Genomic DNA, 13282 nt, shown 5'->3' with positions numbered 1-13282 from the left:
GCAACAATTTTCCAAGATTTCCTTGCCCTTAATTCATTTCATTAGAGCAACGCATTTCATTAAGCGACAACAAAAACACGTTTGGTACTCTCTATATAGGTCCCTCATATTGATTTTCTGTGACAGTCACAAAAAAACGTCTGCTTCAACTGACTAGGACATTTCGCATTGCCATCCTTACAGCCAAAAATGCAGCTAAATATAGACAAGGAGTTTAGTTAAATTGAAGCATAATCCTGCTTGACGATGAAAGCATTTTGCAAATTTCTCACTTTTGACTTCTTCAAATGATCTGCCTAGAATAATTTTATTGCAAATGTGACCAAGAAGCTAACTCTTAATATATTTTATGTCATACAGTTAGAGTTGTTTGCATAGTATTGCATTTATGTTAGTACAAAGCAACATATTCAAGAGTATTTAACCCATTCATGCCTAGCGTCCTGAAAAAAGGACATTGCAAACAGCGTAGACCCAGATGAGACGCCGCATGATGCGGCGTCTTATCTGGGTCTGCGCTGTTTGCTTAAAGGACTTTCAGTAAGTAATATTCTAAATATAGAAATAAATATACTAGACACCCCTAATTTTGGAAATAAATTGATCCAATTTAGAAGGATGGGAGAGTCCACTGGGCATAAATGGGTTAATCCTTTACCACTCAGATACGTATTTTCACGCATTTGTGGTCCCATAGAAAGTTATATGTAATTAAAAGATCTCTAAAGTTTTAAAGGTTTCATCTCCAAACCTTAGATACTGATGAGCAGCAAACAGCATAAAACATGAACAGACTGCAAGTTACTCGCAGGCTGTTCTGGTTTCATGCTGTTTGCACATAGACATTTTCACTTTGCCACTTAATGGGAAAGAGTTAACAAAAATGCAGGAATAAAATCACTCTTGAATTCAGTATTTTGACCACTGAATATTTCATTTGACCCCTGAAAATTTCAGGTATCAGGGTCGTGTAGCTCATATTCGGGATCTATTGAAACCCCTGAAAGAATTACTGGATTTCTGGATTCCACTTTTCACAAACAACATCTTTGTTAAGTGCTTATGCAAGGGTATTTGAATTTGTGATTATGACAAACCTCTGCTCAGCCAGTGTTTTTTTTCACGATTTTGGGAATGGGGCCGGGTCCCTTTGGATTTGGAAAATTGGCGGCCTTTTGACTAACATTGGGAAATTAGTGTTGTTGTTGTTTTGCTCACACATGCTTCAAAATTGAGGATACAAGCGTGTCCAGTATTATATTTACTAAGGTTGATCTTATACGGATGGGAGATGAAGAGATGAACAAAATATTGATATTTTGTTTTTCCATTGGAAATTTTTAGCTCCAATTTGGGAAAAATATATACTTTTTTCCATTGGGAATGGGTCCGGTTACCAGACCCGATTTTGAATGAAAATAGGGAATGGGTCCGGTTACCAGACCCGATTTTGAATGAAAAAAAAACACTGTCAGCTGCTGAATTTCTTTGGTCTATTGACTTTGTTGGTCTTAAAGTTTAATTTCTTGGAACAATTTGGTCAATTGAGGTTCTAACTTACACTGGATTTGGGTCAGTGTTATATAACATATAAAATCATTGATATCACATCTAAATGAAATGCAAACATGCCTGGTAATAAAAAACTTATGTTGAATCGTATGGTTACAAATTGACAATCTAAAAATCATATAAGAATTTACCATTTGTTGACTTCAAAGGGAAGGAAATGAAAAACTATGGTTTGATATCTGACTAATAAATAATGGTACAGTGATGCACATGTAATTGAACAATTTACTTTATGAGATAAAGCGGACGATGATTAGAAATTGCTTTTTTTTTTCAATATACCAAGGGCGATAACTCTGCACTTCTTTTAATCCTTAAACAAATCAGCTTAAACAAACACACATGTGCTTACCAGTTCATAGATATTGTTCAGAAAGATGCTTGTCAGTTTATCTCGTTCAGAAGGATTCTTACCAGTTCATAGATCTCATTCAGAAGGATGCTTACCAGCTCATAGATCTCATTTAGAAGGATGCTTACCAGCTCATAGATCTCGTTTCAAAAGATTCTTACCAGTTCAAAGCTCTCGTTTCAAAAGATTCTTACCAGTTCATCGATCTCATTTAGAAAGATTCTTACCAGTTCATCGATCTCGTTTAGAAAGATTCTTACCAGTTCATCGATCTCGTTGCTTCCCAAGTCGAGGCTCTCCAGCTTGATGAGGAAGGACACGGAGGGAGGCAGCTGGTTCAGCATGTTCTCTCTCAGCTCCAGGTGAGTCAGGTTGGTCAGACTAAAACAAGTGTACATGCATATGAGGTATGCTATAGGAAAATGGGGTTTAATGCATGTGCGTAAAGTGTTTAACTAGATTAGTCTGTGCAGTCCGCACAGCCTAATAAGGGACAACCCTATCCGCTTGTATAGTCTCTTGTGGATTGAGAGGTCTCCTTTTCGCAAAAATATAATTTAGGCGGAAAGTGTCGTCACCGATTAGCCTGTGCGGTTAGAAACAGTTGATAATAAAACACGGGCATGTGCCTAGAAACAGTTGATAGTAAAAACTGAAAACGAAGGGGCTAATGATAAAAAAAGTTGATAGTGAAAACATCCGAAAATGTGATAACAAATGGTTGATGAGAAAACATTGGGCCATGTGGTAAGAAAAGTTTGAAAGTGAAACCACAGAGGGATGTGGTATGACACAGTGAAACCACAGGAGCTTGTGGTAACAAACGTTTGACATTGAAAACACAGGCCACATGGTTAAAAATGGTTTATAGTAAAAACTAGGGAGGTAAGAGGTTAATCGGTTAACCTACTGAACTTATCAGTTAACCAGTTACATTTTGTGGAAAAGGTTAACCAGACTTTTTTAATTAACTTTTTTTCATGAAATATAGCTTACTTTTTGCACGCAACATACTAGCAACTTTCGCTGTCATCGGGTAAATCAGTACCTAAGTGGTTAAAAACAGAAGGTTGATTTTGATAACTAGCACTATGGTTTTGTTTAACGCAAGAAAATTTAATTTGAGAACTGGGGGAGTGGCTCTATAACCATAGATGTAATTGACACATTTATCTAACTCGCGACAAACATCAGTTGAGACATTGGAAGGATTGTTTTGATGTTTTGTTAACCACTATCCAACACTGATTCATCCCAAAACTAAGGTGTAAACAAAGTAACAATTTTATTAATATTCACATCAGTTGTTAAAATCTTGACCATTTAACGTCTTATTTGTTTTATTAGAATTTAATATTATTACAGGTAATTTTAAAAACCTTCTTATATTATGTTAATTAGAGGTTTTAAAATTAAAACAAAATTAAAACAGATGTGTTTGTGAAACACTGTGTCCCCATATATTTGACCTTTGACCTTGAAGGATGATCTTGACCTTAACCTTTCCCCACTCAAAATGTGCAGCTCTATGAGATACACATGCATACCAAATATCAAGTTGCTATCTTCAATATTGCAAACGTGTACATAAAAAGAGCGATTTTGACCCTTAATTTGACCGTTGACCTTGAAGGATGACCTTGATATTGACCTTTCACCAATCGAAAGGTGCAGCCCCATGAGATACACATGCATGCCAAATATGAAGTTGCTATCTTCAATATTGCAAAAGTTATGGCAAAATGTTAAAGTTGGAACAAACAAACCAACAGATAGGGCGAAAACAATATGTTCCCCACTATAGTGGTGTGTCCCCCACTATAGTGGTGTGTCCCCCACTGTAGTGGTGTGTCCCCCACTGTAGTGGTGTGTCCCCCACTATAGTGGTGTGTCCCCCACTGTAGTGGTGTGTCCCCCACTATAGTAGTGGGAGACATAAAAAGAATAAGACTAATACTATGAGCAATACAACACGAACATAACATAGTGACCCACCCAAAAATGAAATAATGACACGTGAAAATGAACATTGTGTAGACTAGTTCTTAATTTTTGTTTATTCATATGCTGTTAAGCAGGTAACATTTGTTCAAAATCTAACGTACATTTACAAAATTATCAAAATAAATTAAGATAAATTTTTATTAAGAAACTGATATGGCTTACAAAATTGAGGCAGGCGATCTTAAATTTGCTGTTGTTTTTTTCTATATCAAGTACATGTACAGCAATATGACATTTTTAAGTATACTTAAATTGTCTTTCTTTTAAAGCTCTTTTAGTTAACCAGGTAATAACCAGTTACAGTAAAATGGTTTACCGTTTAACGTTTTATTGCAACCTGTTGTATCCCTAGTGAACACACAGGGGCTCATTTGCTAAAAACAGTCATAAGCAGTGTTTTCATTATAAACTGATTGGCATTCCATATCATCGGTTGAAAATCTCGAAAAATCGGTTGTTTCTTATCCGATAGAGCGTTGTGACAATAATATTTCACACCGCCCCGTTTTTATTAAAACATCATTGACGATTTGTTGGTCTAAAACGAAAGAGCCAATCAGAAGCGTTGTAACAGAAAGCAATGTAAATTCAGCATGGAGTCTTAGCCCCCCTGAACCCCCTACCAGGGCCTTGACCTGAACCCACAAGGGGCCTTGGCGGCCCCCTAGACCCCCGGCCTAATCTGTTGCTTTATTAAAAAAATCTGTTGTTTCAAATAATAATGAAAACACTGCATTAGTGAAAATACCTGAGCAGCTGGCTAGAACAATAGGCCCTATTTACACAAACCTCTTTTCTTAATACCCTAACAATTTGATCAAATTCCTGCATGAAGAAATTGTTTTAATGATGTGGTTATTTATATACATCATTAATGCCTCTAATGAATTTCACAGTTTGTCAAGAGGGCAAGTAATACTATTCCACCACTTTGGTGCATAGCTTAACCCCAAATAGCGAACTTAGTTTTGTTTGATGTTGAGTATATAGCGCAAAATGAAGGCTGCTGTGTCACAAAAAACTGTCCAAAGGAAATAAACACTTCTGTACATGGTAAAAGGTCCTAACTAGTGCTATATACATGCATCTCCATTCATGTACATTGAAACAGATATTTAACCAGGAAATTACTTTGCACACAATCAACTCAATTTCCTTTTTGCCGAAAATGTATGTAACCACTTTCACTTCAATAATGAGGGATTGTATTCTTGTGCACATGCCCTTACTATCCAATTATTATAAAGTGCTTAACAAAAGGATTAAAACAATACAAACAAGTATAGCAATTAACAATACAATCTGGTATACATCTTACTGGGTACAGGTACCAGGTAACTATCAGTTAACTATAAATATCGCAAGTAGGTTGATCATCATCGTCACATGGTAAACCCAGAATGCAAATTGTGCATGTATAGTGAATTGTATATATTTTATATATAAAATTATCAATCTACTTGCGTTATTCAGTGTGTATATTCAGTGCTCCAGCTAGGCCTTAATTTGAGGGCGCCCCGCCCAGCCCTTCCGAACCTCCGCCCTGCCCTCCCGAACCTCCGCCCTGCCCCCCCCCCCCCCCAATTTTTTTTTTTTTTTTTTACATATGATAATTGATAAATCTCTTATAACATTACAAGTAACTAATTTATTTCATTTTGTAGACATTATATTTAAATGATATAATAATAATGGGAATAATATATTCTAACAATAATTAATAACATAAATGCATGTGGAAGCATTCCAGAAAAGCCCGCGCACTCGAAAGTGCCATTTTGACAAAATTCTACGCGTCGAAAAGTGCCCTTTTGGCAAAAACGCCACCCTGCCCTTTTTAAATCCTAGCTGGAGCACTGATATTGTTATGTCAGCTATTTGCTCGATGTACTTTCGATTTCTTATCGAGAAATTGTATTACCCAATATACTGAAAATATGAACTTTTTTCAAGTAATATAATATAACAGTCATAATATTCTAATCAATATAAACTAATATTTAAAAAAAAAAAAAATGGTATTTTAGAACTTTCCTTTTTTTGTCAATCGCGGTTGAAGGTCCCTTTAAATACAAATTTTACCAAACCACAAGTTCTGTAAGTTCAGTTTATAACCATGTTGATGTAACAGAAATTTAATACTCCTGTATTCAGTTGCAACATAACAAAAGCCTGAAACGGTCATTTCCTTTCAAAAGTCACGAGTCCATTTGTGTTGAAATCTTGATGACATTAACCTCATTGGCAGTGATATGTGAACACCTTTAATGTGCACAATGTAAAGCTTTGTACCATACTTGACTACAGCAATCAACACCACAAAACAAGACATCTTTAGATGGTGGATGTTTCGGTGTTTATTTAGGCATTAACAAGAGGGCCTGAAAGGCCCAAAGTCGCTCACCTGAGATAACAAGATATTATTGGGACAAATCTTATGACCAAGTTTCACGAAGATCGGAAAATAAATGTGGCCTCTAGAGTGTTAACAAGGTTTTACTATAGCAATACAAGGAAAAATGCCCCGCCCCCTGGCAGCCATGTTTTTCAACCAACCAGCATCATTTTGGAACTCATCCAAGATAATATCGGGATGAATCTTCTGACCAAGTTTCATAAAGATCGGACAGTAAATGTGGCCTCTAGAGTGTTAACAAGATTTTACTATAGCCAAATAAGGAAAAATGCCCCGCCCCTTGGAAGCCATTTTTTTCAAGTAAACATAATTATTTTCGAACACATCCAAGATATCATTGAGACAAATCTTCTTACCAAATTTCATGAATATTGGACAATAAATGTAGCCTCTAGAGTGTTAACAAGGTTTTACTATAGCCAAATATAGACATATAAGGAAAAATGCCCCGCCCCTGGTGGCCATGTTATTCAAGCAAATGTAACCATTTTCGAACTCATCCAAGATATCATTAAGACAAATCTTCTGACCATATTTCAACAAGATTGGACAATAAATGTGGCCTCTAGAGTGTAAACAAGGTTAAACAATAGCCATATAAGGAAAAATGCCCCGCCCCCTGGCGGCCATGTTTTTTAACCAACCGGCATCATTTTCAAACTCATTCAAGATATTATTAGGATGAATCTTCTGACCAAGTTTCATAAAGATCAGACAATAAATGTGGCCTCTAGAGTGTTAACAAGATTTTACTATAGCTATATATAGCCATATAAGGAAAAATGCCCCGCCCCTTGGCAGCCATGTTTTACAAGCAAACGTAACCATTTTCGAACTCATCCAAGATATATTTGAAACCAATCTTCTGACTAAATTTCATGAAGATCTGGAAATAAATGTGGCCCCTAGAGTGTTAACAAGGTTTTACAATAGCCATATAAGGAAAAATGCCCCGGCCCCTGGCGGCCATGTTTTTCAACCAACCGGCATCATTTTGGAACTCATCCAAGATATTATTGGGATGAATCTTCTGACCAAGTTTCATGAAGATCAGATAATAAATGTGGCCTCTAGAGTGTTAACAAGATTTTACTATAGCCATATATAGCCATATAAGGAATGCCCCTCCCCTTGGCAGCCATGTTTTTCAAGCAAACGTAACCATTTTCGAACTCATCCAAGATATCATTGAAACCAATCTTCTGACCAAATTTCATGAAGATTGGACAATAAATGTGGCCTCTAGAGAGTGAACAAGGAAAATGTTGACTCGCACAACGGACAACGCTCGACGGACAAAAGGCGATCACAAAAGCTCACCATAAGCACGTAGTGCTCAGGTGAGCTAAAAATGTGTAGTGTAGTGTAGTGTAGTTATATAGCCAAGTTTAACACTCTGTCTAGCTTCAAAAATGCATGGAATGTTACATGTACATCTCCAGACTGTTTATTAACACTGATGTATAGATAGATGGTAAAAGTTCATGCCTTGGATGCTCTGGAAGGGTTTATATACATGTAATTTATACTTCCTAGTAATAAAGAGCTATTATGCAGATGACAAAAATGATAAGAAAACATTAGTGTTGTTTTTTCTTTATCCAATTGTCAGGTCAAAATTTGACCCCATGGTCAATCTCAATGGGCTTAAATTTTGCAATATTTATTGGCAATTTATTCAAGATTAATCATGTAGATAAAAAGGCTTAGACTCATAAATATGGTAATGAATTTATTAATGGTGATTAATGGTGTTGATTTTCTAGAAAAACACATGAACATTATAACATTAATGGAATTGAAATGTGAAACAAAACTCGCGTTTGCATAGATGTGTATTTTGTCAAAATTTAGAGCAAAATTATAACGATTTGTAAATCATATTAAACTTTATATGGAAACTGTTAATTTATTATTGATTAATGCTACAAATGGTATTAGGAAATAAGATTTTTTTAAGGACATCTTGCTCCAAAAAATTCCTAAGTTCATGTACACCCAGTTACTTTTTCCTAAAATGGTCAGAAAGGACGCCTTTGAGACATTGCAACTCTGTGAAAGAGAGGTTTAACCCTTTCAGTGCTGGAACCGAATTTTTAAGGCCTTTGCAAACAGTTTGGATCCAGATGAGACGCCACAGAACATGGCGTCTCATCAGGATCCAAACTTTTTGCTATTCTGAGAGTATTCTTTGAAAAAAATCGAAGAAAATGCTAATTTTAGATATTCAGCAGACGACATTTTAGCAGAAGACACATTTCCCAGCATGCAAAGTGTTAATGCATGTGTAAAGTGTTGACCCACATTAGCCTTCGCAGTCTGCACTGGTTAATCATGGACACAACTTTCTCTGCCTTTCTGTTTTGCAAATCAGTATGTGCTTAGCTATGCTAAGGACTGTAACTCACTACGATAGGAACGATTACCGCTGCCTGTCTGCACTGCAGACGATGAATGCTTAGGAGCGTCTGCTCTACTACTGCAGTGTGTGTATTTACCAGCTTGTAAGACGACATTGGCCAGTCTAGTGTTTATCATTGAAATCTGTACATATTGGCTGCTTTCAGGGAAAACGGGGCAATGTGCACAAGCTAATCAAGGACGACAACAGCGAACAACTTCAGTGCCTTCAGCGCTTTGATTCGGAACTGTGAACTAGTCCCATTACTGATCCTCTAATCATTACAGTGTGATTTGACATTTCAAGAAGTCTGCCACAGCATTATTTCATGATCTCCAAAGCCATGCAACTTTTTTAACAAGTAAATGTTCTTTAAATACAAAACGTCTTGCAATTTTTGTGCCCCATTGGTGCAAAAAGGTACCATGGGACATTAAAATTAGAAGGCACATGGTACCTTTTTGCACCAATGGGGCGATTAATAAAAAATAACATGGCATTTATATTTAAACACTACATGACCCTATAACATTAACATCATGCCATGGTTCTGAATTTTAGAAACACACTTAGGGATCATAAAAGCAAATGTCAAACCCAAAGACAGTCTTTGAGAATTTTTCTTGAATTTTACTTCAGAGACTCTTTACTGCTAAACATACACCATACACAACCAAGCCCAACTTAAGATGCTTTAGAAAAGTGCATCACTATGTTATAACTGGGAAACCAGTATTATTTGTAAGATACTTATATATTTATGGCAAGAAAGGAGTTTTCAGGGTTTATATTTGTAAAAATAAAATCACAAACTTTTGTTTTACAAATAAATTAAATTTTATGTTAACAATATTTAATATTGATTTACAGTTTTTTAAGTGAAGCAAATATATTAAAGTTTTTTTTTTTTCTTTGTATACTGCCAACCGCTCTTTCGAGCATTATAGGCAGAGGGACATTATCGAGTCCGTTTCCTGGGAAGAACCAGTACTAGGTGTCTATGGAGGAGTTAATGAGAACGCACCCTGAGTGGGGTTCGAACCCACGAACTCCCGATCGCTAGGCGGACACCTCATCCACTACACCACCGCGATCAGTTTATTAAGTGAAGCTTGTACAGTCCAACCCCTACTTCCGGTCACCCCTCATCGCCGGTCACCCCGTGTAGGCGGCCGGTCTGTGCCGCGACCGTCGATAAACACTATATAATGCACCCCTCTTAAGCGGTAACCCCGTTTCTCCGGCCAGCAGCCAGCAATTTTGCATCCCAAATGTTAAATTTCCCCCATATGAGTGGTCACGCCCAAGTAGGTCAGTCATGTACATTAGCAAAATTACACAGACGCAACGGCGAAAAAATCGATACGTACTTCCAGTCTGCGGTTTAGGCTCTGCAGTACTGAAGTGTGATGTGTGATAAACATTTTGACAGCCAGTTTGCAAATTGCAATTAATTAGCGGCAGATTATCGGGTTATCGGGTTAAAAGCAATATGCGACCGTTTGATCTTTTTGTTTCCGCACGTGCAAATATCACCTATTATTACTGGAAAGGAGATTCTTAATTTATAATTAATTATTTGTAGCTCATACTATTTCAAGCACACATTTATGACAATTATCGGCTAATTAAAAGTTAAAAAGAACAACGAAACTTTTAACCGAAATCAACTGATCTACATGTTCTCTGTGCTACAAAGTTTTTATCCAAAAATCAATACACGCATGCTTTCGAACCATGGGTATGGCGTGACATTGTACATTGGTGCATAATCTTCGCGCGCTTTTGTCGGGACAAAGGAAATACATGATGCTAGAATTTGTAAACGTCTCGATAACATTAAACAATCGGGAGTGTGTTTCGGATTACAAATTATTATTCTCATTTGGGAATAAAACAAAACATTTATATTTGTTTTATATTTACAATGATTTCAATATTAATTTTGATAAAACCCTTTATGCTGCGAAAAAATGTTTTTATAATAGTATGCATGAAAAGCACGATTACCAGGAGGATTACACCTGGTTGCTACTACATTGTATCAGTCTCTTAAGTAACTGGCCACGATTTTATCGTGAAGGAGATCACTGTCGGGACCAATTCGTGCGGTAGGTATTCAAAGCCATAAAACTGCAATAAACCGACTAAATTATCGATTTATAGTGACACGGTAGTTATTCACGCATAACTGATTCACATCTGTTCCCATTTTGAGTGCATTGGGGCCATACAACGCGCATTGTGTAAACAATGAATCATGAGAATGATTCTTTTTCATTGACTTGATTCTGATGATGCTGATATTGATGATGATTAGAGAGATGAATAGAATATTTTTTTGAATGAAAATGTTGTCTTATAGCTGATTTTAGAAAGGAAGAAATACAATTATTTTAAGTATATACATTGTTTAGTACATGTACACATATTTACCATTTTGTTTATAAAAAATTGAACAGTTGGCCATGCACTCATCAACTCCAGACTCCCTATGACACAACCCCCTCTTAAGAGGCCACCCCGCTTAAGCAGCCAATTTGGCTGTTTCCCTTGACTGGCTGCTTAAGAGGGGTTGGACTGTATTTAAGAAGTTACTTTTTCTACTTTACTATCTGCTAGGATTTTTTTTGCCTTTTTCAACACTATTTCAGTCATACACTACGCGGCCGTGATTTTTGCCTAAATCACCGACACGCCAGGGTCATTATTTATTTTGGGTGAAAAATCACCCCAATCTCGCGCGTTTCATCACGCTAGGTGGAGCATGATCACCGCGAATGCGATAAATATAATCTCCACGGTGATTCACCGCGTTCCCGGTCAACGTGGTGAAGAACGATTTTCCTACGTTACATGAACATATATAATCTTCACAGAGATTATAGCAATATGGGATAATTAACAAGTTGGCAGATATAATTGAGTATCCTTTTCAAAATGTCAACATGTATTTTACACCCATGTCCCTGACAGGTTTTTTTGTTTTTTTAAATGCTGCGTGTAAAACAAAACAGTGTTCGCACCTAGCTGTATGATACCGCATCTGGAGGAGTGATAATTGCGTTTTTGATTATGCAATTAACAGTTTGAAGCCATGGAGAACTCATAACTGATTGTAATGTAATCATCGTATTTTTCCGAGTCTCTCAATTCCACGATACATACGTTTCAAATGTCTCATTCACATACATGCAACTTCTTCCATCTTTATCCATTTCTCTATAATCCCGCATATGCCCGATTTCCATTTTAAAAGCGAATTCTGGTTAATATTGACAATAAGAGTCCCATAGAATGTCATACACAAACGTTCGAAATTATCAAATGAATTTCGGCACATGTTTCTATTTAAATATTTGATGAAATAAGCGCCCAATCAGCAGTTGTATTGTACATGCGTAAATCACCTGACACGGTTTGCACGCGTCGTGTACCGCTATTTCGGGTTACAAATTCTAGCCACAAATACATAGTGCAAATGATTTAAATTAATTTCTTTGTTCTCATAAAAAGCGCGCGAAAATTGGCGTGTGTGTATTTATTTGTAAATAAACATTTCATAGTGGGTAAAGCATTGATATCATTAATTTTAATTTCCATTAAAAGTTTCATTGTGAATTTCAACTTAATGACCGGGGTACCTAGTGAAATACTTGGCATTGACATTTCCTCTAAATAAAATATAATAAAAACACACTGTAATGTAACCGTTACGCTGTTTCAGTTCCTTCGTTATTGAAACAATTATTGCATTGTATACTGACTACACACAAATGTCGTGTACAGTTCATAATATTCTTCAACGACCAATAAACAAATTAATTTAAGTTTAGATTTAATGCAACATGGCGGTTTTCAGTAGAACTTTTGTACTTACTAACTTAATTGATAGTGCACATGCTTATCTTACATTTAGGGATCATCAACACGGGTCCTAGCAACTTCCACGGACCATAATACACAGCCCAATGGTTACTTTCAGTAGCACACGTGGTCAGAAACTAACAAGTCGAGTAATAAAGCACAGAGATTATGATCTGAAAAATTGCACAAGAACCGAAATGAAACAGAATGCCACCAAATCAAACGATTCACCGCCTAATTTTAAGTGTAACAAACTATGTTTGAAACATTAAAAATAACGATAATTCAGAATGATCACGGCTTTCATTTTCATAGTATATGCCGTTCACTATGGCTCGAGAAATAGTAAAGACAAACGTTTACTATTGTTCCATCACATTAAAAAATTTACACGCAACTATTCTAGCAGCCAAATCGGGATTGGAGACGCATACATCATCTGAAGCAATGTGTTAATTTAAATTAAGATGCACATGTAAAAGTCATTTTCTGAAAATCGAGACGAAGTGAAAGTATTCATTTTACAAATAAACCATTTGATTTTATTCAAATGGTGGACTTTTTTTTATATTTGTGTCGTCTGTGTATTTTAGCAAGTTTTATGCAAATATATATCGTTTATTTCAACGTTTAAAGCAAGTCTCGTTTCCGAGATTAAACTATGTAAATT

General features: G+C 36.2%; 1 protein-coding gene across 15 annotated transcripts in view; it reads right to left on the bottom strand.

Annotated features, from left to right (window-relative positions):
* Positions 1–13282, bottom strand: part of LOC127847241 (protein scribble homolog) — a 147989-nt gene that overhangs the window by 97348 nt on the left and 37359 nt on the right. For all 15 annotated transcript variants that reach the window (XM_052378993.1, XM_052379000.1, XM_052378994.1 and 12 more), the window contains exon 5: positions 2185–2305. In XM_052378993.1, coding sequence (XP_052234953.1) covers positions 2185–2305 — 121 coding nt within the window. The remainder of the gene's footprint in view (positions 1–2184; positions 2306–13282) is intronic.

Source organism: Dreissena polymorpha, chromosome 10 (assembly GCF_020536995.1).
Source record: "Dreissena polymorpha isolate Duluth1 chromosome 10, UMN_Dpol_1.0, whole genome shotgun sequence".
NCBI classification, from domain to species: Eukaryota; Metazoa; Mollusca; class Bivalvia; order Myida; family Dreissenidae; genus Dreissena; species Dreissena polymorpha.
Note: the sequence above shows the minus strand (reverse complement) of the source record. Positions and strands in the feature narration are given on the sequence as shown.